We start from the raw sequence: 26,950 nt of genomic DNA on the forward strand, positions 1-26,950 counted from the left end.
AAGAGCAGGAACACAGTGCCAGACACATTACTGCCCAGCTTTTAAAGATATTTCTAGAAGCAGTTTTACCCTTCTCTGCTTTTATGTGAATGACACTGAATCTGCTTCCAGCATGAGCCTCTTTGGCAGAAGGCCCAGCCAAGCCTAACTGTGGCTTCTGCTCCATCTGGGGACTGTTGGGGCTCAGTGAGTTACACAATCCTAGTTATTCTCAAAATTAAGTCATGACTGTGCTCCCCAGTGGCACAGCTCTGAAAACAAATTGGGAGCCTGGTAGATTAGACCTGCAGTGCAATGGATCATCCCTCTTACTTTCTGGTGCACCACATATAGTCAGTCTCCTAGGGTTTAGAATAAGGGCCAAAACAGGCCGGGCGCGGTGCTCATGCCTGTAATCCCAACACTTTGGGAGGCCGAGGCGGGCGTATCGCCTGAGGTCGGGAGTTCGAGACCAGCCTGACCAACATGGAAGAACCCCATCTCTACTAAAAATACAAAATTAGGTGGGTGTGGTGGCACATGCCTGTAATCCCAGCTACTTGGGAGGCTGAGCAGGAGAATCACTTGAACCTGGGAGGCGGAGGTTGCGGTGAGCCAAGATCATGCCATTGCACTCCAGCCTGGGCAACAAGAGCGAGACTCCATCTCAAAAAAAAAAAAAAAAAAAAAGAATAAGGGCCAAAACAATAGCATGTGAGGATTTCACCTTACTGGTGAAGACACACCTGTTCTCAGAGTAGGAGACGGCTTCCAGGAGTATCAGCAAAAACAAACTAAAGGAAAAGACAGAAATATTTACATAAAAAGTCAACCTTATTTTTAATTTTAATTAAAAAAATTTAAATGTTATATTAATTTTATTGAGATGGGTCTCGCAACGTTGCCCAGGCTGGTCTCGAACTCCTGGGCTCAAGCAATCCTCCCGCCTCAGCCTCCCAAAGTGCTGGGATTACAGGCATGAGCCACCGCACCCAGCCCTTAACCATTTATTTTTATTTTTTTAATTAAAAAAAAAGATGAAAAAGCTATATGTCAGTTACATCCTTACATAGAAAGAGTTTCTAAAAATCAGTAACACTAATACATGGCAGTAAAAAATAGAAAAAGAATATAAAGGAAATTCATAAAAGAAATAATAGACACAGCCAGTAAGCATATGAAACAAATTCAACCTCAGATATAATGAAAGAATTATGGATTTTAAAATGCTATGCTTTTTTTGCCCACCCAATTAGCCATTTATAAGAGTAAGGAAATAACTCAGTCCTGGTGCAAGTTCTGGAACTCACTGGACTGTAAATTGGCACAGCCATCCTGGAAGCAGCCTGGCAGCATCTGTCAAATACCTTAAAAACATGTCCCCCTTGTATTAGCCTAATGGGGATTTTTTTAAAATGTGCCCCACTTGACTCTGCAATTCTGCTTCTTGGAATTTATCCAGAGGGAGACAGATAAGTATGACAAGATGTATACTTTTTTTGTTGTTGTTGTTTTTTCTTTTGAGACGGAGTCTTGCTCTGTCGCCCAGGCTGGAGTACAGCGGCGCGATCTCGGCTCACTGCAAGCTCCGCCTCCTGGGTTCACACTATTCTCCTGCCTCAGCCTCCCGAGTAGCTGGGACTACAGGTGCCCACCACCACACCCGGCTAATTTTTTGTATTTTTAGTGGAGACAGGGTTTCACTGTGTTAACCAGGATGGTCTCGATCTCCTGACCTCGTGATCTTCCCTCCTTGGCCTCCCAAAGTGCCGGGATTACAGGTGTGAGCCACCGCGCCTGGCTGACAAGATGTATACTTGTATGTGCGTGACTATTAATTCTTTTTTTTTTTTTTTTTTTGAGACAGAGTCTGACTCTGTCACCCAGGCTGGAGTGCAGTGGTGCGATCTGGGCTCACTGCAAGCTCCGCCTCCCAGGTTCACGCTATTCTCCTGCCTCAGCCTTCCGAGTAGCTGGGACTACAGGGGCCCGCCACCATGCTCAGCTAATTTTTTTTTTTTTGTATTTTTAGTAGAGACGGGGTTTCACCGTGTTAGCCAGGATGGTCTCGATCTCCTGACCTCGTGATCCGCCTGCTTCGGCCTCCCAAAGTGCTGGTATTACAGGCGTGAGCCACCGCGCCCGGCTAATTCTTTTTAAATGGAAAGAACCTAGATGTCCATAAATAGGGAATGGTCAGAGAAATCACTGTATATTTGTACCAAGGAGCCTGTGTAGCTATTTCAAGTGATGTTGCAAAAGAATATTGTGATGCAGGGATGTTAATGGGTTTTTGTTTTGTTTTTTACAGCTTTATTGAGATGTATTTCACATACTATACAATTTATCCTTAATGGTTTTTGTTTGTTTTAAGATGGAGTCTTGCTGTGTCCCCTAGGCTGGAGTACAATGGCACCATCTCAGCTCATGCAACCTCCGCCTCCCCAGTTCAAGCGATTTTCCTGCCTCAGCCTCCCGAGACAGGCACCCACCATCATGCCCAGCTAATTTTTTTTTTGAGACAGAGTCTTACTCTGTTGCCCAGGCTGAAGTGCAGTGGCGTGATCTCAGCTCACTGAAGACTCCGTGTCCTGGGTTCAAGCGATTCTCGTGCCTCAGCCACCAAGTAGGTGGGATTACAGGTGTGCACCACCAGGACCAGCTAATTTCTGTATTTTTAGTAGAGATGGGGTTTCACCATGTTGGCCAGGCTGGCCTTGAACTCCTGACTTCAGGTGATCCACCCACCTTGGCCTCCCTAAGTGCTGGGATTAAAAGCATGGAGTCAATGCGCCAGGCCTCCCTTAATGTATTTTAGGTGGGAAAAAAGGAAACATAAAATAGCATTACAGTGTGGTCCACATGTTTGTAATAATAAAACTTTGTATAAGCATACACACAGTCACACACAGGAAAAACATGCTTGAATGTTAACAGCAGTTATATCTGGGAGGTAAGGTCATGGGTACCTTATTTTCTTATTTTTGCATATGCGTATTTTCTAATGTTTCTGCAGAGAACATCAGTTACTTTTATATGAAGAAAAATACAGGAACAGGCTGGAGTTCTGTTTTTGAGTCCATTATGGAAGGGTAAAGGCTACACTCCTAAGGTGGGTGTCAGGCCTCTATCCTGGGCCACCTCTCACCACTCCCTGCCTCGCGTTGGATGCTTCAGCAACACAAACTACCTGGCGTTGGTGGCTTGCATGCCATTTCTTACCTGGGCATGTTTGCTCACTGAGGCCCTCCTACCGTGAAGGTCCTTGCCCTTTGCCTGGCCCACTCCTGTATCCTTAGGGAAATTTTCCCGGAGCTCTGCACCCACACTGGGCATCCTGTGACCCTGACCTTCCCCATGTGGAATGCGTCTGTACACATCTGTTTCCTTGTCCCCCCCGGATCCTGCTTTGCCAAGGTGTTTGACTTTGGAGAGCTGGAAGAGACAACTCCTCTTTTGTGTTTTTATCTGTTATTTTTTAATCTGTGTCCAGAGGTGTCTTTTAGCCTCTGGCCCCAATGTCCGCCTTTCATTTTTACACAGGAGGATCTCAGGATTATCAGGCAAATCAGAGTGCTCAGTGATCTTCAGTAGTGTTCTTTAACTGACTCTTAAATACACAATGAATTTTCTTTTTCTGAAAAGTAATTCAGGAAAAGTTTGAGTTTATGAGGGAAGAGAAAGTAAACCCTGCCATTGACAATTTTGGGGGGTTCTTTCATCTGAGAGGACCAGAGAGTCAAGGAAAGATGGGGAGAGGGGTTCTCAGGGCTGTAGTCATCAAACTCCATGGGCATAAGAAGCCCCCAGGCCTCGTGTAACAAGCATCCCATTCCTGGGGCCCACTGTCCAGATACGGGCCAGGAATGGGCACCTCGGGTCATTAGGCTGTAGGTATTTGGAGGGCAGGTCTCACTTTGGGAATAGTTGCTCACCTCAGGGCTGGGGTTCAGCTGGATGGGGCTGGCTCTCCTCTCTGTCTCTGTGGTAGTCTCTTGGGGCTCTGTTTGGCATTAGCATCTGCACAAAGCCCAGTTTTCTCCTCTCTGAATTTAACTGGCCACTTGGTGGTGGTGTGTTGGCTCCCTGCCTCTGTACCCTGTATATGCTGCCTTAAAGGATGTCCACCTTTAGCATCTAATTAATCCCAAGTAAAGGAGCTGTGGTTCTTTGTCACTTGGAGCCTTGGATGCTCCTCTGGGAGCAGGAGGAGTTGGAGGCAGCAGCGGCAGCTGTGTGACGCATCCCAAGTCAAAGACCTGCAGGCTGGGTTAGCATAAGGAAACTCGCTGACTTACTTAGTGAGAAGGGGTCTTTCTGTCTTGTCTAGAGCTGAGAATGAAGCGGAGAGCATCAGACAGAGGAGCTGGGGAAACGTCGGCCAGGGCCAAGGCTCTAGGAAGTGGGATTTCTGGAAATAATGCAAAGAGAGCTGGACCATTCATCCTTGGTAAGCCTCTGACCTTTGGGAAAAATGGGTGGGATGGGAGGCAGGGGCAGGGCACATTGGCTCGCATGATCTGACCTACAGACATCAGAGTGAGGTGGCCCGCCCACAGCAGTGTGTGGTCCTGCCCTGCCCCAGGCCTGGTCCCTAGCTTCACTACTTGAAACGGAGTATGTTTATATCAGTGGAAGACCCAAGCCTTGGGTCACTCTGTACCAGGGGCTGTCAGTGTTTTAGCCATACCAGCCTTAGATCAGCCTTAGCCAATAGCTAGGCTCCGACTCTCCCCCCAGAGAATCCTATGTGTGCCCCTAGAATGGTGACGTGCTCACAGGAAGCACACCCATTAGAAGTCATTAGCTGCGTTAGAACCCAAGCTCTGGCCAGGTGCAATAGCTCACTTATGTAATCCCAGCACTTTGCGAGGCTGAGGTGAGAGGATCACTTGTGGCTAAGAGTTCAAGACTTCGCAAGCTTGGGCAACATAGTGAGATCCCATCTCTACTAGAAAAATATAAAAATTAATTGGGTGTGGTGTCACATGCCTGTAGTCTTAGCTACTTGGGAGGCTGAGGCAGGAGGATTACTTGAGCCCAGGAGTTTGAGGTTACAGTGAGTCGTGATCACGCCACGACTAGGCTGCATTCCAGCCTAGGCAACGGTGCGAGACTCTGTCTCTAAAAAAATAAAATAAAATGAAATAAAATAAAATGAAAACCCAAGATCTATCATCCAAGGCACTGCTTTATGCCATTTTTGGATGGCATAATTTCACAAAGCATTTTGTATAGCCCCCCAAATTTATTTAAATTGGCACAGAAATCCTGGCACAGGTGTTGGCAGTTGGCCAGAGGAGCAGCAGAGCATTTCTGCATGATGCATAAGGACCAGCAGTCCAAATTGCTTATAGTCAGGGTTGCGGCCAGAGACTGGGCGTGAGTTTTACTTTGGGACAGCATTTTGGACTTACAGGCACAGGATAGTTCCAGCTCCAGTCATTCAGTACATACTTAATGGTGTGTACCTACTACGTGCCAGGCCTGTGCTGTTTGCCAGGCATGCAGCAGTGAATAAGACAAGTTCCTGCCCTCACAGAGAAACAGAGTAAACAACTCACCAGTCATCACCGGTGGTGCAAGTGCCTTGAAGGAAGTTCCACGATGACGTGAGATGAGAAGGTCCCGTAGGTAGGGCAGGCAAGAAAGGCCTGTTTATGAGGAAGCACCATATGAGCTGACACCTGAGGAGGAGAAGCAGCAACTGTGGGGAAAGCTGGGGAAGAACATTGCAGACAGAAGAAACAGCACTGCAGAGGCCCAGCAGCAGGAAAGGGTTTACCATGTTGGGAACTAGGAGCCCAACATTAGGAGCTGGAGTGTGGCATGGGACAGGGAATGGAACATCCTGTTAGAAAGGTGGGCGGGAACTGAATCATGCAAGGCCTTGGGGGCCAGACAAAGGAGTTTGGGTGGTATGTTAAGAGCAGTGGGTCTGTGAACATTGCACTGGTAAAAAGGAAAACAAAGAGCCGCGGAGCTTCGTTAAGAGTTTTTTCACGCAGCAGTGGCACTGTGACATCAGATTTCCACTCTCAAAGCTTGGGCAAGGTGCTGTCACGGGACAGTGAGCACTGTGCATCTCCAGAAGTACAGAAAGTCCCCAAAGCTGGCACTTGAACAGGGGCCAGATGGCTGTATCAGAATCACCAGGGAACCTGTTGCGGCTCTAGTTTCCTGGATCCTCACCCTGAAGTTGCTCTTCAGGGGATCCAGGATCTCTTGGGTTTTGTTGATTTTTTTGAGGCAGGGCTTTGTTCTTTTGCCCTGGCTGGAGTGCAGTGGCACAAACACAGTTCGCTGCAGCCTCAACCTCCTGGGCTGAAACGATCCTCCCACCTCAGCCTTCCAAGTAGCTGGGTCTACAGGTATGCTCCACCATGCTCAGCCAATATTTTATTTTTTGTAGAGAAGAAGTCTCACTGTGTTGCCCAGGCTGGTCTCAAACTCCTGGGCTCAAGCAGTCCTCCCACCTCAGCCTCCCAAAGTGTTGGGATTACAGGTGTGAGCCACCACACCCAGCCTGGATCTCTTGTTTTTAATAGATGCTCACTAGAGATTCCAGCGTGCACCCAGGGTTGAAAACCTCTCTTTGGGAAATGTGTCTGCAAAAGCTGGATGTGCTCCAGGCAGAGCACACATACCCCTCTATTTTTGGAGGGGAGACCTTGAAAACTCTCCACCAGGAGACCTTGGAGGGTCAGTCCAGTACACGTGAGCTATGGTGCCCTCCTGAATAGAAGGTCTAGTAAAAGACCACGTGGTGACCTGGCGTCGTGACAGCCAGGGCTTCTGAAAAGTAGACCAGCAGCTCTCTGTGCCGTAGGTCCCCGTCTGGGCAACTCACCGGTGCCAAGCATAGTGCAGTGTTTGGCGAGGAAAGATGGCACGGATGACTTCTATCAGCTGAAGGTAAGTGAGACATGGGGGTGAGGGTGCCTCAGGAACAGGGCCTGTCATGCCAACCCACTCCTCCCTCCTCCACCTTCACACCTGCGTCATTGTGAACAAGAGTAGTGCCATTTCTTCCCGAGAAGCAATCAAGTTCACAGTCTCCCTCAGAACAACTTCTGATTTAAAGAGTTTTGTCTGTGCATAAATTACATCACCATCATATTAAGAAAAACGATTTCACTTGGTGTGTTTGTATGTGCATTGTGCACAAATGTCATGTGGTAAAAAGCCCCCTGCTTCCCCCGTTCTGGTTGTTCTGCTGTGTAAAGTGAGGTGTTCTGGTTTTGGTTTTATTTTTATGCTTTCCTAAAGATCCTGACCCTGGAGGAGAGGGGGGACCAAGGCATAGAGAGCCAGGAAGAGCGGCAGGGCAAGATGCTGCTGCACACCGAGTACTCACTGCTGTCTCTCCTGCACACGCAGGATGGCGTGGTGCACCACCACGGCCTCTTCCAGGTGAGCGGCCTGCCCCCTCACCCTTTGCGCCCACCTCTGGCTGGCTCTGGGGGCTGCCACTTGCTGGGGCCACAGCCATACGAGCAGCTCACGTGACCCTTGGGTGTCCCTGCCATGCTAGGTACATCAGGACTTCCAGGGTGGGTGAGATGGGCTGGGCTGGAAGTCAGGCTGGGCCACACTAGCTGTGCTTCTGTGGGGATGGTTATAGCCTAGCCAGGAATGCACACAGTTTGCATCTTAACAGCAGCCAGGCTTTCTTTGAAGAGCCACTTTTCTGAGAAAAGAGGAAAGCAAGAAGTCACTTAAAGACACCCAGGCCCAGGCCGGGCACGGTGGCTCACAGCTGTAATCCCAGCAACTTGGGAAGCCGAGGTGGGCAGATCACAAGGTCAGGAGATCGAGACCATCCTGGCCAACAAGGTGAAACCCCGTCTCCACTAAAAATACAAAAATTAGCTGGGCATGGTGGCGCACACCTGTAGTCCCAGCTACTCGGGAGGCTGAGGCAGGAGAATCGCTTGAGCCCGGGAGGTGGAGGTTGCAGTGAGCCAAGATTGTGCCACTGAACTCCAGCCTGGGTGACAGAGCGAGACTCCGTCTCAAAAGGGCCCCCTTGTCCTTTTTTAAAAAATTTTTTTTTTGAGACATTTACTGGACAAACTGAAATGCCTGAGCAGGCAGAAGAACAGGTGGTCAGATCCCTTAGGAAAGGTATTGATTAACAGTGTGTACCTGACAAGAACCATTCTTGGGGCAGCACTGAAGTTGTGTCTCCAGAAATGAAGAGTTGGGTTCAGAATGACTGGGAGGCCTCCTTCACAGGCCTGGGAACAGCCCCATTCCTCAGCTGAGCATCCACTGAGCCCTCAGCCATTTGCTGGCCAGGACCAGCTCTTGCTAAGACAGACCTGCTGTTTGAGACGCACACAGTGCCAGAGAGAGCAGTCACATTTTGATGCTGACAGTCCTGGATTCAGCTAGTATGACCTTGGGCAAGTCACTTAAGGTCTCTAGGCCTCAGATTCCCCATCTATAAAATGGGGATAGTGATAACAGTACCTACCTCCAGTGGTGGTTGGGACGATGAATGAGATTGTGTCAAGCACTGAGCTGCTGCTGGAACACTGTCATCATCATTGCTGTTCAGGCATAAAAACTCCTTGTCAGCTTGAGTTCCTAAAATAAAACAAAGGGAAAACACTTCCCATCCCCATGTATACACCCCAGCAAGGTCTTTGTTCTTAGATTTGCAATTAGAGGTGACTCAGAGTATTTTTAGGCAACTCCAAAAATTAGAGTATCCCCATAAACATGAAATCAAATTGAGGGTGATTGTGGTTTCTTGGTATTTTGTCTGTGATATCTTCAGAAGCTTGGCCTTAGTTCATGTCATTTTGGATGAGAGAACCTGGGTGATCAGAAGTGTTTCTAGTGTACTGTTTGTGTGCCAGACACTGTGCTAGGAAAAGCAAATATGAGGTATGGTCCTGCTCTTAAGAAGAAATGTGGAGGCCGGGCGAGGTGGCTTATGCCTGTAATCCCAGCACTTTGGGAGGCTAAGGTGGGCGGATCATGAGGTCAGGAGATTGAGACCATCCTGGCTAACACGGTGAAACCCCATCTCTACTAAAAGTACAAAAAATTAGCCAGGCATGGTGGTGGGCACCTGTAGTCCCAGCTACTCGGGAGGCTGAGGCAGGAGAATGGCATGAACCTGGGAGGCGGAGCTTGCAGTGAGCCGAGAGCGTGACACTGCACTCCAGCCTGGGCAACAGAGTGAGACTCCGTCTCACAAAAAAAAAAAAGAAAGAAAAAGAAGAAATGTGGATATTCAGTCCTTCAGGAGTTCCCCAGAGGGGACAGTCAGTCTACCCCACATGACACCAAGGACTTCCTCAAGCTGGTCAGATGAAGTCCCCCTGTTTTTTGTCTTACTCGAAATACCTTTCAGCAAGGAAAATGGGTCTAGAGTTTGCTACCATTGTGTCCATCTCGCAGCCACAACATTGGTGGCAGTACCCACTTACTGAGCCCTGGCAGTGCATGACCTAAGCACAGGACATGGATTGTCTTATTTACTTCTCTTGGGCTGTGGGGGAAAGATTACTAGCTCCCTTTTACCGATGAGGAACTAGAGACCTGGAGAGGGTAAGCAGACTGCCCCAGGTCCCACAGCTAAGACAAGGTGGCTGGGGCCTGAACCCAGCAGTCTGAGGTCAAAGTCACTCTTAGCCATCATGTGACTGTCGGGAGTACTGCATCCCGACAGTCCTCTTTTCTGAGAAAAGAGGAAAGGAGGAAGGCACTTGAGGAAAACAGGTGTCCTGGATACACAGAACCTGTATGGCCTCTGGAGCCTGCCAAGATTGACCTCTTTCTAACTTCCACCATCTTAGATATCAAAAGGGGGTTCTGTTGGTGATTACTGGAATCTGGGTGCCATGGAGGGAGGATTCCCATTTTTGCTGCTTGAGCACTGGGCTAAGAGGGCCCTTGGGCTCTAAATGCCCAGACCTGATCTGAATCCTTTGCATTATGATCAAAGCATTAAGCCTTCACCTGAGATGTTTTAGCTTCAGCCTCTTGCTGGTCCTGGCATTTGTCACACAAGAGGCTGCACAGTGCCGAGCTGCCCCATGGTCTAGGCTGCCCAGGCCTCAGTCCTCTCTGGCCCGCACATGCAGGCTAATTCCAGGCTCCCTCACTGGTTTGAGTGTCCCACTCCAGAGGAGAGTCCCAGGCCCTGGCCTTGGCCCTGCCAAGTTCACAGCCAAGCCCTGCGCTGCCCCATTGCCTCCCAGGACCGCACCTGTGAAATCGTTGAGGACACAGAATCCAGCCGGATGGTTAAGAAGATGAAGAAGCGCATCTGCCTCGTCCTGGACTGCCTCTGTGCTCATGACTTCAGCGACAAGACTGCTGACCTCATCAACCTGCAGCACTACGTCATCAAGGAGAAGAGGCTCAGCGAGAGGGAGACTGTGGTCATCTTCTACGACGTGGTCCGCGTGGTGGAGGCCCTGCACCAGGTGAGGCCACACCCTGCTGCTGCGCCTTCTGGCCACAGAAAGCCACCTTTCTTGCTGCTGCTGAGCAGAAGGCAGCTCTGTCCTGTGCACCCAGGTGTGCTTTGCAGCTGGGAGTGTCCAAAAGAAGAGTGACTGAATGGCAGGTGCACAGGGTGAGGCACAGTGCCACCCTGCAGGCCACCTTCCTGGTGAGGGCTGACCTGCAGCCCAGCTGTGGTAATTACCACAGCCAACTGTGTTAATTCCCCATCAGTTAAGAGGCCTGGTGTCCACCCGCATATAGTGATGACAGTGAGATACCCACCCAAGCAACTACAGCACATCTGAGCTTTTTGTAGGATTAGAGGTGTCAGGCACGCTGGGACAAAGGATAGGAGAGCCTGAGCCTCTTCCCGGTGCGCCGCTTCTGTGGGCCGAGCCTGTGGTACTTAGTCACAAAGCCATGACAGCTCCTCCCCGACCCCCAGATCCATCCTGTCCATGGAATGTCTAATGGAGGGGAAAAAATGAGTGACTTTCGCCACCAGCCACTGCCCTGAGGGGAGAAAGAGCTAAAGAAGCTGCCACAGAAGGGGAGACACTGACTAGGTGCACATTCATTCCCCATCCAGACGCGCAGGTCACGCGAACTTAGAACTGTCCTGATCTGCCTGTGCTTGGAGCCTAAAGAGACACATCATAGAATTTTTCCCGCCTTCTCGAACACCTGGAGAGCCCCCGTCTTACGGGTGGGCCCTGACCCCACCTCTCACATTGACAATGTAAACCATACGCCTGTTGTTTTACAGAAAAATATCGTGCACAGAGACCTGAAGCTGGGGAACATGGTGCTCAACAAGAGGTAAGATCCCTGTCTCTACATCCATACAGTTACCCCGGGGCTGGGGCGGGCTACACATTGCAACTCTCCAGGGCCCTGAAGTGTCCTCATGAGGATTCCGACTCAAAACAACCCACTTCCTCCAGGAATCCCAGGGCTCAGGGGATGGGATGAACATGGGAATTGGGAGCTTGCTGAGACTGGGAGTTTTGAGCCACAGAAAGGGAGCTCTGGGAAGAACTTCAGATCTCCCTTGTCCATTTATTTGTCACACCTGGCTCCTAGTGGGTACTCAGAAAATTACTATAAAAATGGACTAAATGGTCAGGTGCGGTGGCTTCCGCCTGTAATCCCAGCACTTTGTGAGGCTGAGGCGGGAGGATCACTTGAGCCCAGGAGTTTTGAGACCAGCCTGGGCAACATAATGAAGACCCCATCTCTACAAAAATATATATATTTTTTGAATGGACTGAGGTTTACGTGCAGAAGGTTTACTGTGAAGTGCTCTCAGGGTGAGGGGGTGGAATTAGGCAGAGGAAGAAGCTGAACCGCAGTGAAGTCCCAGCAGGGCCTCAGCCTGAAAAACTCGAGAGTGGGATGGCCTGCAGATGGCCCGCGCTTGGCCTTTGTGCCCCCAGAGCAATCAGTCACTGAATGTCTGCTGTCCTTAGGGAGGGGCATTCCCTTAGGCAAGGCAGCTTCTTTTGGCTAAGAGGGCCTCCTGGAGAGGGATGCAGCTGTGAGTGGTTACCTGTAAAATGCCACCAGCTCTCTCAGCAGCAGGGAGAGCATGCCTTAGACTTGGAGGGGATCCGGCGGCCCACCCTTGTTGGGGTGAACCAGCAGCAGAGGGACACCAAGCGTGGCCCTGGTTTCAGGTTGTCATCCCGCCTCGACAGAGGGTCCTGGGCCTCTTTGGAGTGATCTGGGACAGTGCTACCACTGTCTCACCATGTTAGAGGGACCACCAACCATGTAGGAAGCCAGGACCAGCAGGAAGTGGGCCCACTCTGTGGGCTACCATGATCCTTGAAATGCAGGGCTGAGAAGGGCGCATCTCCCCCACTCCGCCCCCACCCATTATTTCTGAGCTCCCCTCTGTCACCTCTCAACTCGGCATTGAGCAGGTTGGAGGGCTTACAAAGGCAGCCTGAATCTCACAGCAGAAGTGTTGTGGTGGGTGATTCATTCCATGATGTGGCCAGCCCAGCCCAGGAAGGGCCCGAGGCCCACTGTCCTCTAAAGAAGCCAAAGCCACAGTGGTCAGAGGAAAAGAAGCTGCCTGGAGGTTGGCCTCCGGGGAGGGGGCATTGCCTTGTGCCCCATCTCAACTGATGGGGAATTACTGCTGGGGGCTCCAGATCCCATAGCTCCAGCCTGAGAGGCCATCGGGACGATGCTGTGCACCTCAGCTGCTAAGCGTTCTCCATCCTTCGACTAGCACCACCTGGTGCTGGGGCTGCAGACAGAAACGCTCAGTGGTTCCCACTACCCTCTGGAGCCCACCATCTGATGGTGTACTGACCAGAAGATGGTATCATGTGTGGAGGACTGGCGTGCAGAGGGCAAGGGACATGTGGAGGGACAGTGGCTGCCACCTGAGTCGATTTGTGAAGGATGAGTTGGGATTTGCCAGGCTGAGAAAGTGAAAGGATGAGAACCTTGCCCTGCTATGCTCTGCAGGGGGAAGGGAGGGAAACAGGAAATTCCAGAGCTGCTTGAACCCTGGACTGGCTGAGTGAGTGAGTTGAGGAGGACGGAAGCAGCACTGACATGGGGGTTAGACCTGGCTCACTTCCCAGTGCCACTTCTTCGTTATCTTGGAGACCGTGAGAGTGTGGTCCTCTGGGTACTTATTGATTGAATTCATATATTGAGGTACCAAGCACTTCTCTGAGCTTCCATTTCCTCGTCTGTGAAAGTGAAGGTCATCCTGGCTTCCTGGGAAGATTGGCCTGAGATGCAAATCAGTGGGTGTGAGGCTGCGTGATACGATGGGGTTTGGCGCATCACAGGCACACCCCAGTGCTAATGTAGCCAGGACTGGAGAGCCTGTGGCTGAGAGACAGGAGAACAGGACGCATGGGCTCACATCTCTGGAGATGAGGCCTGCTGCATGTTGAGTGGCCAATAAGGACACCCCTGGTGAGGGCCCAGCGGTCCCCTAGCCATAGCTCTGCATCATGAGAGGAGGTGGTGGGGAGCCCCGAGCAAACCAGCCCTGGGCTGTGGAGAGCCAGTTGTCATAAAGTTGGGAAATTGGGTCCTGCCCCTTCCCCTGGCCCTCTCTGGGGCCTTGGGCCAGTCCCATCCTGCTGTGAACTACAGGCTTACTGTTCACAAAGAGAGAGCATATTTTTTGGGCACCTAAATCCATCTGGCTGCAGAGCCCATGTGCCCTCCAGCTGGACTAGAGAGCTCCCAGGCCTTCCACAGCAGCCATTCATTGGCTCTAAATGAACATCCCAGGGTTGTCATGGGAACTTGCCGGGCTCATGCCTGCTAACCACACGAGCACTCCTGGCCCTTTGTGTCACTGGGGGATTTGCTTCCAACTCTCACTTCCCCAGGCCCCCTTGGTCCTGGGAGTGTAGTCAAGGGGTCGCACCTCCCTGCATACGCCGGTGTGGCTGTAGCAGCTCTGCTGTGAGTGTGAGTGCGTGCTCCTCAGGGTGCAGAATGCCAATGCCTCACTCATACCCAGTGTCCTGGTTGTACTTCCTGAATCTGATAAATCCCCCTTTTTGTGTCTCAGGGCAGACAGAGGTTCTGGCTGCCTTTTACTTGAGTCATGGGCGCTCCAGAGTGGCAGGGTAGTGTGGTGCAGAGAGACTCACTGCTCCGTGTGTGTCCTCTGGCACACCCTCCGCTCTGGGGCCCCACTCTCACCTCGTTCAGTTGACCTGAAGGAGCTCCAGCCCACTCCAGCCCCTTCCCACCCATCATGCCAGGCTATAACTCCATTGGAGCAGTAGGCAGACCAGCTGGAGGCCTTCTCGGCAGAGCAGAGAGCTCCCAAGGAGCAGACAGGGGGAGGTGTTGGCAAGGCAGCTGCAACAACAAGTTCACCCCGCTTTGGATTTTAAAAGGATCGAAATTCGAAATCCTCTTCTGGGGTTATGTGAGGTGCTGTGGGGTCTTTTTGCTTCCTCCTTTCTTTTTGGTAGGCAAGCAACATACCAAGTTCCTAGAAAAGGAGAAAAACACTGTGGCAGCCCAGAGGGCCATAGCTAAAGCGTGACTCACTCAGAGCCGATCCTACTGACACATGTCCCCTCCCTCCGTCCCACTCTGCCCTTGCCCCCTCCTGTCAGGACCAGACTAGGGGGTCTGGGACTCCCAAGGAGCCATGCACCTCCCACTTGGGTGGTGGTGGCAGGGCAGGGGAGTGTTGCCAAACCTCAGGAGGACTTGGAGCTGCCCGTGCCACTTCCTGTGGAGAGACTCCAGTGCGCCTGCCGCTCAGCCCTGCAGAGCCTCAGCTGTGCCTGCCCGTGCCCTGGCAGAGGGCGGGAAAGTCCCACCAGCAGTGTTGAGTTGAAAGCTCAGCCACACTGGTATGTGCTCTCCAGGGCCTGTTGTCACACCATGGCACCTCTCCCCTACCGCCTCCAAGACAGAGTCTTTTCCTACCAGGTGTGCCAACCATCGGGGATGAGAGGACAACACCAGCTTCTACTATTTGCCAGGCATTGGGCTAAGTGCCCTCCATGAGATTATCTTATCTTGCTGAATCCTAACCCAGTTCTGGAGTTTGGTGCTGGGATTTCACTGTTGTACGCATGAGGAAATTGAGGTTTAGCAAGAGATTCACAGAGCAAAGAAGTGGCAGAGTCAGGACTAGGAACCTGACTCCCAAACCCACTGTACTCTCTCCTGAGCTGTCCTCCTCTCAGCGTCTTGAGCCTCAGAGACCCACAGGATGCATTTGCAGCTTCCGCGGCCATCTCTGACCAGGGGAGAAAACCCACAGTGCCTCTGCTCTGTGGGAACCTTCTGGACAAGAGGCCTGAGTAGCCCCATATTCAGGGCAGCGGCACTGGAGCTTCAGGGCTAGAGCAGCCCACTCCTTGACGTGCAAGTGACCCTTCGCAGTGACCCTTCACCTGTGCGCTCAGGCTCTAGCCGCCTGCGGGCCACCAGTCAGATTCCTATGGCAGCCGACAGGGCGGACCTATGTAGGCGCTGGAGTCGGTGTTTCCATGGGGAATCCAGAGGACAGGCTGGCCTTTGTTTTGCATCAAGCCCTTTGCCAGCAGAATTCCCCAAGATCACCGAGGGCTCTCAGAGCCTCCTGGATGCAGCTCCTGGGGAAATCCACCAGCAGCCACACATGCCCTGTGCCTCTGAGAGTTGATTGTAGGGAGAGGCAGCCCAAGGCCCCCATGGAGCTTTCCTTCCTGTTGTCCTCCCAGCTTCTCCCCCTAGCTTCTCCACCCAGCCAGCCGACACAGGAGCAGGGCAGTTGGGTAGAGAGGCATCCTTCCTCACTGCCTGCCCCAGTGGGCCAGGAAACCTTTCCCAGGCCTCTTAGACAGGGCCTGCCCACCCTCCCAGCCCCCAGTGTGGTGTAAGGTGTAAGAGTCCTCTCGGGGCACTTCCTTTTGTCCACATGTGAGTTTTCTCCAAAGGATCAGAGCCCAAAGCTGCCCTGCCCCACGCCTTTCAGAGGGAGGGTCTGTGATGTTCTAGCCAGGGCAGAGTCACAAGTACGAGGTAAGGGATGAGTCAGCTTTGATGGAACAGAAGGAAAAGTCATTCGGGGCCTGGGGCCCTGCCCAGGGACACATCTGGGCATGAGGCAGCTGTCAGTTGTGTGTGCAGCTCTGGGGCCCTGCAGACCTGGTCTTGGATCCTGCTCTTCTGCTCACCAGCTGCATGACCTTGGCCAAGTCCTTTCACTTCCCTGTGCCTTTGTTGTATCATCTGAAACAGGACAGTGAGAAAATCCCCCGCATTGGCCACTGTCAGTTTCGTCCTCTGCAGTGGTTGTGGGGCCAAGTGAGAACTGACATATTCCGTGGTGCGGAGGTGGCTCGGGGCCAGCCCTTGGGTCACCTTCCAAGGTGGAGTCACTCACCTCTGCTGGACTTCCTTTTCCTCATGTGTGAATGAGGAAATTGAACTAAATCTCAGGTCACTCCCAGTCTAGAATATTACGTGAGGCTGTTTTTGAGAAATCTCTGAAAGTTGTTCTAAGCCCTAAGCTCTACCCCGAGATTCAGCCCGGGCAGCAGGTCCGGGGATGGCCTGTGCAACACTCAGGTACCTGGGAGAGAAGCCGATCCCTGCTGGGACAGCTCGGCTGGTGGCCAGAAAAGTCTGGGGCCTGATTCCTCTGCTCTGCTCCCTGGAGAGGGGGTCGGGGCAGCTGCTTCACCCTCTGACGAGAAGCCTACCTCCTACTGTTCAGGATTGGGGGTTGGCCCAGCGAGGTGTGTCCTGCCCGCGTGTCTTGTGCCTGTTGCTATAGACACTGAGGTTTGTTCACTCTGTCTCCCACTCCTAGGACACATCGGATAACCATCACCAACTTCTGCCTCGGGAAGCATCTGGTGAGCGAGGGGGACCTGCTGAAGGACCAGAGAGGGAGCCCTGCCTACATCAGTCCCGACGTGCTCAGCGGTACGTGTGTGTGCCAGACATTGGGCCTCTAAGCTCAATACAGCCAGGCTCTGTGACAATCCACTCAGCAAATTTGTGGGCAGGCCCTGGGCAAGGTGCTGGGGCTTCACTGGGGGCCCAGACCAGTACTGTCCCTCCCCATACAAAATGTTTGGTCTGTTGGAGGTGGAAGACGTAATGATAACATGAATGCATGTTTAATTCCTCTGAGGTTAGTGCTAGGGAGGAACGGGATTGCTGTGAGAGTGGATGAAGGGTGCTTGGAGGACTTTCCCCATGAGGTGACAGTTGAGCTATGATCTTAAGGGGAACTAGGAATTCCCTGGGTATGTGTGACTAGGCTGAGGCTGAGGGTCCCAGAGGCAGCACAGCACGTTGGAGCAATTGCAAGCTGCTCAGAAAGTGAGCCTGGTTCAAGGGGAAGCCAGAGAGGTGCGCAGGGGCCAGATCAGGCAAGGCCTGACATAGGCCTCAGTAAGAGATGTCATCCTTTACTTCAAGTGCGAGTGGAAGCCATTGAACAGTTCTTAACTGAGTGTGCCGCTATGAGTTTGTGTTTCAGAGCCCTCTCTCCTTGTCTGTGTTCATTCATTGTTACTGTTTGCTGAGGGCCACCCAGGCCCAAAGCTCTGTTCTAGACACTTTGGAGACAACAGGGAACAAAGTAGACAAACATTGCTGCCTTCATGGAGCTGACTTTCTAGTGGGGATGAGACAGATAATACACAAAACAAATAAGTAACTCACAGGCCGGGTGCAGTGGCTCATGCCTGTAATCCCAACACTTTGGGAGGCTGTGGCGGGATCATAAGGTCAGGAGTTCGAGACCAGCCTGGCCAATATGGTGAAACCCTGTCTCTACTAAAAATACAGAAATTAGCCGGGCGTGGTGGCGGTTGCCTGTAATCCAAGCTACTCAGGAGGCTAAGGCAGGAGAATCGCTTGAACCCAGGAGGTGGAGGTTGCAGTGAGCCAAGATTGTGCCACTGCACTCCAGCCTGGGCAACAGAGCGAGACTCCATCTCAAAAAAAAAAAAAAGAAAAAAAAAATCTCATAAAGTTACTGCCCACTGATCTGATTTCCAAGTTCCAGACACTGTGCTGAGCGTGACTCGCATTATCTGTTTAAACCACACAGCTACCCTGTGAGGCCAATATCTATCTTAAGTCCTTTTTTCACAGATGAGGAAATTGAGGCTCAGAGAGATGACATCTCTTGTCCAAAGTCGTAGCTAATAAATAGTAAACTGGAAAATGGAGGCGCAGCCCCAGGGCTGCCTCCCACTAAAGCCCATTCTTGCAACTCTTTCACTGTCGACTCTTGCTTTCTCTTTCCCCCTTGTCCTTGGCCCAAATCCTTTAGGGAACCGGGGCTTACACCAGCTCCCATCCCTCCAACATGGAGAACTTGGGGTTGTCTCCAAGATCCTTCATCCCCACCCCACACATGAGTGCGCCCTTTCCGTGCAGTGGCCGAGCCAGCCTCGTCCCAGCTCTTCACACACGTCCTGGTGAGCAGGCTGCTGTAATACAAGCATTTACAACTCCCTCGGAGGCTCCCCCAGCTGCCGCTTCTGCTGGAGAGCCAGGCCTGTCCCCAGGGCTGCCCGTGTGCAAAGACAGTAGCACCATTCCCCAGACCTGGGGGTTTTGGTTAGAGTCACTACAGCCTCTGCTAGAGGGAACTGGGTGCCAGGGGTATACCCTAACTCCTGGGGCACCACCCCCATGGCCCAGCACAGTCTGGCACCCTCTACAATAATCCCCAAAGCATCCCCATAGGAGATAGAGCCAGGCTCCTCCTTCCACCCAGCCTGTGAGTGGGGCTGTGCCTGTTTGCAGGGCTCGGGCTGTGGGCTAGCCCTGGTTGGGACTCCTCTCTTGCAGCACCAGCCTAGAGTGGCCTTCATTTGCAGTCTGAGGCTCTGTGGCCCTCCCTGCTGTTGCCAGCAGCCTATCCTTCTGGTTCTTCCAGACTCGTGCCAGTCTTGGAGGATGAAACAAAGGAATCTGACTGAATCAGAGAGAATCCTCGACTGGGAGACCAGAGACCTGGGTTCTCATTCTGGCCTTGCTGTTGAACCAGCTGTGTGATCACAGCCTCCAATCTCCTTCTGACTTCAGCCTCCTCCCTCCTGGGTTAGAAGCTGAAGTACCAGCCCTACCATGTGGGTTTCAGACCCAGGTCTGCCCTTTCATTTATTCTCCATGTGCCCAGCATGGGCATGGGGCATGGAGCTGTGAAAAGGCAGGCCTGGTCTGGCCCTCATGGAGGTGATAGTCTGGCTAATAACCGTGTGAATTTAGGGAAGTTACAGACCTCTCTGAGCCTCCATTTTCTCATCTGTAAAATAGGGATGGCAGTAGTAGTACTTGAGGGATTAAATAATGCCCTTAACCAGCCAGGCGCGGTGGCTCATGCCTGTAATCCCAACATTTTGGGAGGCCGAGGTGGGCAGATCACGAGGTCAGGAGATTGAGACCATCCTGGTTAACTCAGTGAAACCCTGTTTCTACTAAAAATAAAAAAAATTAGCCGGGCGTGGTGGCGGGCGCCTATAGTCCCAGCTACTCGGGAGGCTGAGGCAGGAGAATGGCGTGAACCTGGGAGGCGGAGCTTGCAGTGAGCCGAGATCTCACCACTGCACTCCAGCCTGGGCAACAGAGCAAGACTCTGTCTCAGGAAAAAAAAAAAAAAAAAAATATATATATATATATATATATATATATGTAATGCCCTTAACCTAGTGTTTGGCATGATCGTTGCTGAAAGGGAAGCTTGCGGGTACAGTGTCCCCTCAGAAGCCAAAGCCCAGGGAAGGTCGCCTGCCCAGGTCAGGCTCCCAGTGAGTTTGTCTGGGGAGGGGCCATTCATACCTCCAGGTCAGGACAGAGGCTCGGGCTGAGGGAACCCTACACAGGTCCTGGAAGCAGATCCTTCCTGCCTAAGCCAGCAGGACAGCTCAACAGGAAGCATCTTCCAGACACGGGAGGAGAGGCAGCACCTTTTTTGGAACCATACAGAGCTAAGAATGGTGGTACAAGTAATAGATTCTGTACTGGCAACCCCACTTGGTGGAGCAAGTTCTAGGAAAAGGGGGCTGTCCTCGAGTCAGCCATGGGGTCAGCCACACAGTCACCGCAGCTGCTCTTTGGCACCGGGCGCTGGAAAGAGCCAAGGATGACACAGCCTGGAAAGAGCTTGGGAGAAGCTCATCTTCCACAGAACTACCTGCTATACCAGCCAGGGCAGGTGCTTATTCCCCACAACAGCCCTCTGTTGTAGGCGGCAGTGCCATCCTGAAGGTGCCGTGGTACCTTCTGAAGACGCAGGCTGAGGCCTGTAATGGCACTGCCATGCACACATGGCACACCCTCTCCCGGTTAAACTGCTTGCCCTTCACTGGGCCCTGGTTGCCCAGGGAGATGACGCTAGGGTGCCTGGCAGCGTCTCTTCCACGCCCACGGAGAACAGAGTTGTGTTCTGGGGTCCAGGCTGCCACAGCCTGCTGGTATACCAGAGGGTGCATCGCAGGGAGTGGGCAGGGCCAAGAGCTTTCAAATGCTCCAGTGGTCTTCATATTTCGCATTTGGGGGAGTGGGTCAGACAATGGCTGTATTGCTGCTGGGTGGGTGGACAGGTTGCCCCGAAAGCAGGCAAGCAGCAGAGCCTGACAGTCAGATGTGGGCCCACTGAGCAGCCATGTGGCCCTGGACAGAGCAGATCACTGGGCCTCAGTGTCCTCAAGCTGTGGAGCACAGTTAGTGAAATAAAAGTTTCTTCCCGTGCTGTCCTAAAGCGGGTGCTCCATTAGATGCCTGCTCCTTTTCGCTTTACAGATGAGGAAACTCTCACAGAGAGGTGAATTAAGTGGCCATCCTTCATTTAGCAAATACTTGGGTCCGTGCTGGGCACTGGGGCTCAGCAGTGAACACCGCAGGGAGGCACCTGCACCTGAGAACTTCCCTTCTAGAGGGGAGATGGGGAGTCACAAGTAGACAAAGGAGGGGACCTGCAAGTAGTCATCCGGGCTGTGAAGGAGGCAGGCGGGGTGTGGGGACGGTGACAGGAGGAGCGGCCAGCTCATCTGGAGCCAGCTAGTTATCTGCTGTGCCAGCATTCTTGACCCCCTGCTTGTGAGCTGCTGTGCTGGGTGCTGGGGCTGCAGACCCATGCCTGGCTCCCAGGGGCTCGCCGTCTGGCCGGGCGGGGCAGGTGCTGTGAGCAGGTGCTGAGTGAGCCCTCTCCTTGGGGCAGGAGAGGTGCATCCTGAGGAACAGGGGAGCAGGGAGCACGGGCAGGAGCTCAGAGGACGACTCTGGGGGGACCGGAAGTGAGGGTGGCAGGTGGAGGGTCCCAGGTGGGATTCCAGGCTGGTGAGCCACGGTGGTGCTGTGGCCTGAAGACAGTGTGGTATGTGTGTGCCCATAGGCCGGCCGTACCGTGGCAAGCCCAGTGACATGTGGGCCCTGGGCGTGGTGCTCTTCACCATGCTGTATGGCCAGTTCCCCTTCTACGACAGCATCCCGCAGGAGCTCTTCCGCAAGATCAAGGCTGCCGAGTATACCATCCCTGAGTGAGTCCTGCCTCCCGGGGGGTGGGGGGGCAGCCAGCCTGATGGGCTCAAGGCAGGGAAACGGCACGGTGAGCCTGGGCATCCTGGCCACAGACCCAGCACCACCCACTGAGCCCTCCTCCCCAACTCCCTGCCTCAGGGATGGACGGGTTTCTGAGAACACCGTGTGTCTCATCCGGAAGCTGCTGGTCCTTGACCCCCAGCAGCGCCTGGCCGCCGCCGACGTCCTGGAGGCCCTCAGTGCCATCATTGCATCATGGTAAGTGGACAGGCACTTGACCGGGCACATGGCTGCGTCCTCAGGGCCTCTGCCCATCCTACCCAGAAAAGCAGCCAGTAGTCAGCCTGCTTCTCTGCCAGTTAGAGTCAGATTTCCAGATTCTCTGCATGGACAAGATTGGGAGGGCATAGGCAGAACTGAAGGTTGAGCAACTATGGGCTGCCATAGTTACCCAGGCCCTGCCAGCGGGGCATGGGCACTGCCTCACTGAGTTCTCACCACCACCTATAAGGGAGAAATTGTCCCCCTTTATGGGATAAGAAAACTGAGGCTCAGAGAAGCAGTCTCTCATGGCAGGAACACAACCCAGGTGTGTCTGACTCCAGTTAAGTCTGGGATCAATGGACCTGGTCTCTCTGGGGCCAGCCTGACCTGTCTGCCTCCCTGCAGGCAGTCCCTGTCATCTCTGAGTGGGCCTTTGCAAGTGGTTCCTGACATTGATGACCAAATGAGCAATGCGGATAGCTCCCAGGAGGTGAGTTGGGGAGGGCAGATGGGCCATTACCCAGCCCCAAGGGACAGGCTTCTGGGGGCAGGCAGGGCAAGGGCAGAGGTGGCAGCTCCGCGCAGGCCACAGAGTTTCCTTGGTCTTCTTCCCCAGCCTTGGGGTGGGAAAGGGACACTTCAGTCCTCAGCCTGAGCTGCCTGGGGCCTGCCTTGGGCTTGGTGTAGCTGGAGATCTTTGGCCAGAGAGACCTGTGAGACAGCCGAGCTGGAGCCAGTGCCCAAGTGGCCCAGGCCAGCCCTCTCAGCTTCCTCCTGCTGCCCAAGTCACATTTCTCTGCCCCTCTGACTCAGAGTTCTCTCTCACCCTTCCTGCTTTTCATTTTTCAGATGATTCATTTCTCCCTATTTCTTTCCTCCCCATTCCCTGCACTGGAGAAAGTGTTGGGCCTAGGGTGGGGGCAGAGACTTGGGCACCAGGCAGCAGAGGGCAGGTGATCTTAGGGTGCCCCCTGGAGGGCAGGGCTTGGCCGAGCAACAGCATTGCTGGGCCCTGGATATTGGAAGGACCTTCCCTCCCTGGCCCACCTTGGAGCTCCACAGTGAGCAGTGTGCAGGTAGGACCAGGAGGGGCCGTGCCTGGGAGAGCCTCCCAGAGCCTCCTGGCCCCCGAGGAAAGAGAGTTTCAGTCCCTACCCACCTCCAGCTTCCACCCTTTAGCTGTTTGGCTAAAATCATCATCACTAGCCCACAGTGAGTGCCTACCCCGAGGGCACCTCATTCAGCCCTCACTGCGGGCCTGCGTGGCCTGTGTTCTTAGCCCCATGTTACAGAAGAGGAAGCAGGGTTAGAGAGGACTTTCCCAAAGCCACACAGCTTAGAAGTAGTGGAGCTAAGCCTTGAACCCAAGTCTCATCCTGAAGCCTTGCTGTCTCCTGTGGTGACTGGCATGGGGACACCACTTCAGCTTCTGTTACCATCTGCCTAGACCATCCCAGGGAGCTCAGCATGGGGCCCTGTATATGTGGCTTCTCCAGGTGCTGAGCCCCCAGCCCAGGGCTTGCTCGTACCTCTTGACGTGCATTAGCCGCCTCAGGGCTCAGAGAACCTTTGCGAGGGGCCAGACAGCTAAGGCTTCAGAGGTAAAGTGACCTCTCACGCAGCCAGTGAGTTAGGAAGCATGAGTCTGCGTCAGTCCCGGGTCCGTAGGGCTGCCTGCAAGGGGAGTTCAGGTTGGCTGGAGGGGGTCAGGGACCCACCCTCAGCGCCACTCCTGCCCCCGGCCTTGAGGCCTGAGGGTGTGGTGCCTGGAAGGGTGACTGCAGGAGCCAGGCTGCCAGCACTCTTGCCTGCCCTCCTGTCTGCTGCGCTGCCTTCATCTGGGTTTATCTTTGTCTCCTTCCCACCCTCCCCGCCTCAAAGGCGAAGGTGACGGAGGAGTGCTCCCAGTACGAGTTTGAGAACTACATGCGTCAGCAGCTGCTGCTGGCCGAGGAGAAGAGCTCCATCCATGACGCCCGGAGCTGGGTGCCCAAGCGGCAGTTCGGCAGCGCACCACCGGTGCGACGGCTGGGCCACGACGCACAGCCCATGACCTCCTTGGACACGGCCATCCTGGCGCAGCGCTACCTGCGGAAATAACAGCCTCAGCCGGGGCCACCAGCACTGCTGCCACTTCTTCCAGCCCCAGCCAAAGGCTTGGCTGTCAGGGCTGGGCCCTGTAGTGCTGAACTCTCCCGGGCCACAACAGGGACAGGGCAGGGACAGGGACAGCCCAGGTCACACGTGGGGTCAGCAGAGGTACCACGAAGCTACCTTTTGGGATGATTGCTCGATTGTTTGGTTTTTAAATCAGAAGCCTAGATAACTAATCTGCTTTTAATCACGATGTTTTAATCTACCTCTGTCTCTTTAACCATGCTGTCTCTGGACTGAGCGAGAGGGAGGAGGGAGCCTGCTCACCCCACTCCAGGGCCTTCCCCAGCGGCCACCAACTGACCTGGGGCGCTGCTCCCCACAGTCCAAATAAGCTGAAAGTGCAGCTCGCTGCAGACCCCAGAGCGAGCATCCCCTCCTCCCTGCTCTCCCAGGCCCCTGCCACAGCCTCTTTCCGTCCCTCTCTTTCTGACCCAGGCCCCTCAGTCCAAGCTTTGGAAAACCTTCACCTCATCTTAAACCGAACTCAAATATATTTATTTTTTTACCATACCAACTTCTCTCCCATCTCTAGGTGGCTCAGTCCATGGCCACTCCTTGCCCCCAGCCTGGCTGGACAGCAAGGAGTCCACAGCCCACACGTGGGCTCCCTCCTCACCCCCAGGCAGGGAAGCCCCTCCTGCCAGTCCCTGTCCCCTTTCAGCCCACCAGTCCCTCTCTGCTGCCGGTGATGGGAGGCCTTTCTAGACCTGGCTCTTTCTCTCCCGTCTCAGTGGCTTCTCTGAGGTGCTGTACACGCGCATTAACCTGTTCCCTTCTCTATCCTTCCCCGTGGTACCGAGCTCACGTGGACTCCCAATGCGAAGGGGCCCATGGGTTGGGCTGCAGGCCTGGCCGTGAGCGGGGGCGGCCTGCACGCTCCCCTAGCCTACTCTTGTGTTTAGGGGATGGTGGGAACATATCCCAGTGCCCTTGCCTCATAATAGATGTGGTGACTCTCCCGATAGACCCTAGCAAGGGTCCTCCATGGTGGTGAGGGACTCAGGAGAATTGTAGGGATTGGGGGACCCTGCCTGTCTGGCTTGAGAACAGCCCTGCTGCCCTTTTGAGCCGAGATTTTGAAGTGGATGCCCGTCTTGCCAGAAATGCTGTTCTCACCAGAATGCCCCCTCCCCTTGCCCTTACTGGACTTGGCCCTGCCTGATGCCAAGCAAAGACCCTTCCCCAGAGGCCTACCCCCCATATGTCCTCAGAGAGGCTGAGTGTCCCCTCCAGGTAGTCATGGGCCCTGAGGCCCCTCCTGCCTGGCCCTGCTCCCCAGTGGGGAGGTGACTGTGTTTCCCAGAGTGTGAGCCGCTCTCCTCCCCCTAAAAAGCTGACTCACTGTGAGTGACCTTGGGCAAGTTCCCAAACCTCCTTGTGCCTCAGTTTCCCCATCTGGAAAAAATGGGGCCACCTCTTGCCAGCAGTAGCAGGGCTGCCCATGCCCCTTTCTCCCCATGCCCCATCCAGCACTTGGGCGCCTCATGCCTCTGCCTCAGTGGGCCTGTGGGAGCCTACTGGAGCCCAGCACTTACTCCCCCTGAGCAGCGAGCCTGCGTCTGTCTCAGCTGTCCAGCGCTGAGGGCCAGGGTCTTGTGCTGTGGGGCTGGGGGATGCCCTCTTTTCTATATTTATTTCATAGAAAGTCTCCTGCGGGAGCGGAAATGCAGTCCGGCCTAGGGCTCCCAGCCCTTGACTGTCCTCCTGTGAGGGCCTGAAGCTGGGCCAGGGCCCGTCGCAGCAGAGCCCCCTCTCAGCAGCCCACCGGGTCCCTCCAGGCTGCTGCCCGTGCGTGGTCTCTCTCCTCCTTTTCAAAGCAATAGCCGCCGGGTCTGCAAAGCCCTGTCAGACAGACTGGGCCCTTCCAAGGTCAAGCCATGTGTCTGATTACATTTCTGGTGAAGCAAAGGAGAGGAGGATGGGTCAGCCCTCACTGGGTGTCACACACTGAGAGAAGTCCTATTGTAAAGAAACGGAAAAAGTCACAAAAAAGTTTGTATAAAGACATATTTTTGTACTACATGGGGACTCTTCCTGCATGTCAGCAATAAAACTTCCTGATCTGGAACCGCGGTGGCCTGCGTCTCCTGCGTTCTTGCCTTCCCTGCCTACGTCTCGGCCTCTCCAGCCCCGACCCAGCCCCGACCCGGCCCCATCCCTCTCCATCCCAGCTGAGTGGTGCAGGATTCCCAACTGGCTTCCTGCAGCTCTGAGTGTGCCCCCTCCCTGCTCCCCGCAGCCAGCGGGTGGCACCTGGCACCACTGTCTTGGCGGGGGAGGGGAACCTGAAGTGCCCAGCAGTCTCTTGAGACCTGTGCACCTGCCCACTGCCCAAGTGGGAGCTCCCTGCTTGGCTTGGCCCACCCTCTGACCTTGCATGCAGGAGGTAGTGGGGCATCCCAGCACCACAGCAGCTGAAGGGTATTGATCCTCTCTGCTGAACTCCATCTGGGGTAGGGGAGCCTGCTGCCCCCAGACAGACTGCCCATGTGCCCATCCAGGGCAGCCAGGGAAGGAGAAGGCCCAGCCAGGCCTCTTCCTGCTCCACCCTCCCCCTCCCTCTCCTCAATAGGAAGCCAAGGGCTTCCTTCCTTCCTTTCTTTCTTTCCTTCCTTCCTTTGCTTAAATTTAGACTTTGGGCCGGGCACGGTGGTTCATGACTGTCATCCTAGCACTTTGGGAGGCCGAAGCGGGTGGATCATGAGGTCAGGAGTTCAAGACCAGCCTGGCCAAGATGGTGAAACCCCGTCTCTACCAAAAATACAAAAATTGGCCAGGCATGGTGGCAGGTGCCTGTAATCCCAGCTATTCAGGAGGCTGGGGCAGAGAATTGCTTGAACCCAGGAGGTGGAGGTTGCAGTGAGCCGAGATCACGCCACTGCACTCCAAGCCTGGGCGATGGAGTGAGACTCCATCTCAAAAAAGAAAAAAAAATTAGACTTTGCAGATTGCACTTCATTCTAGCAATGAAGCTAGAGGTAGGCTGGCCCCTCCCCCGGCACACCACAGCACCCACGCGGACACACTTCTGTGTCCAGGAGCCCATACCCAGGCCACTCAAGGAACAAGATCTGTGCAGGCA

The 26,950-nt window shown here is 53.7% G+C and overlaps 1 protein-coding gene across 2 annotated transcripts in view; it reads left to right on the forward strand.

Annotated features, from left to right (window-relative positions):
• Nucleotides 1-25,936, forward strand: part of STK40 (serine/threonine kinase 40) — a 46,208-nt gene extending 20,272 nt beyond the window's left edge. The window contains exons 2-11 of one of the 2 annotated variants that reach the window (XM_034961331.3): nt 4,310-4,429; nt 6,794-6,894; nt 7,249-7,392; nt 10,197-10,424; nt 11,213-11,265; nt 16,754-16,869; nt 21,302-21,446; nt 21,586-21,705; nt 22,117-22,201; nt 23,593-25,936. In XM_034961331.3, coding sequence (XP_034817222.1) covers nt 4,318-4,429; nt 6,794-6,894; nt 7,249-7,392; nt 10,197-10,424; nt 11,213-11,265; nt 16,754-16,869; nt 21,302-21,446; nt 21,586-21,705; nt 22,117-22,201; nt 23,593-23,811 — 1,323 coding nt within the window. In that variant the 5' untranslated portion in view covers nt 4,310-4,317 and the 3' untranslated portion in view covers nt 23,812-25,936. The remainder of the gene's footprint in view (nt 1-4,309; nt 4,430-6,793; nt 6,895-7,248; nt 7,393-10,196; nt 10,425-11,212; nt 11,266-16,753; nt 16,870-21,301; nt 21,447-21,585; nt 21,706-22,116; nt 22,202-23,592) is intronic. The other variant, XM_003812591.5, reaches the window with a different exon arrangement.
• Nucleotides 25,937-26,950: the final 1,014 nt, after the last annotated feature.

Source organism: Pan paniscus, chromosome 1, assembly GCF_029289425.2.
Source record: "Pan paniscus chromosome 1, NHGRI_mPanPan1-v2.0_pri, whole genome shotgun sequence".
Classification (NCBI taxonomy): Eukaryota; Metazoa; Chordata; class Mammalia; order Primates; family Hominidae; genus Pan; species Pan paniscus.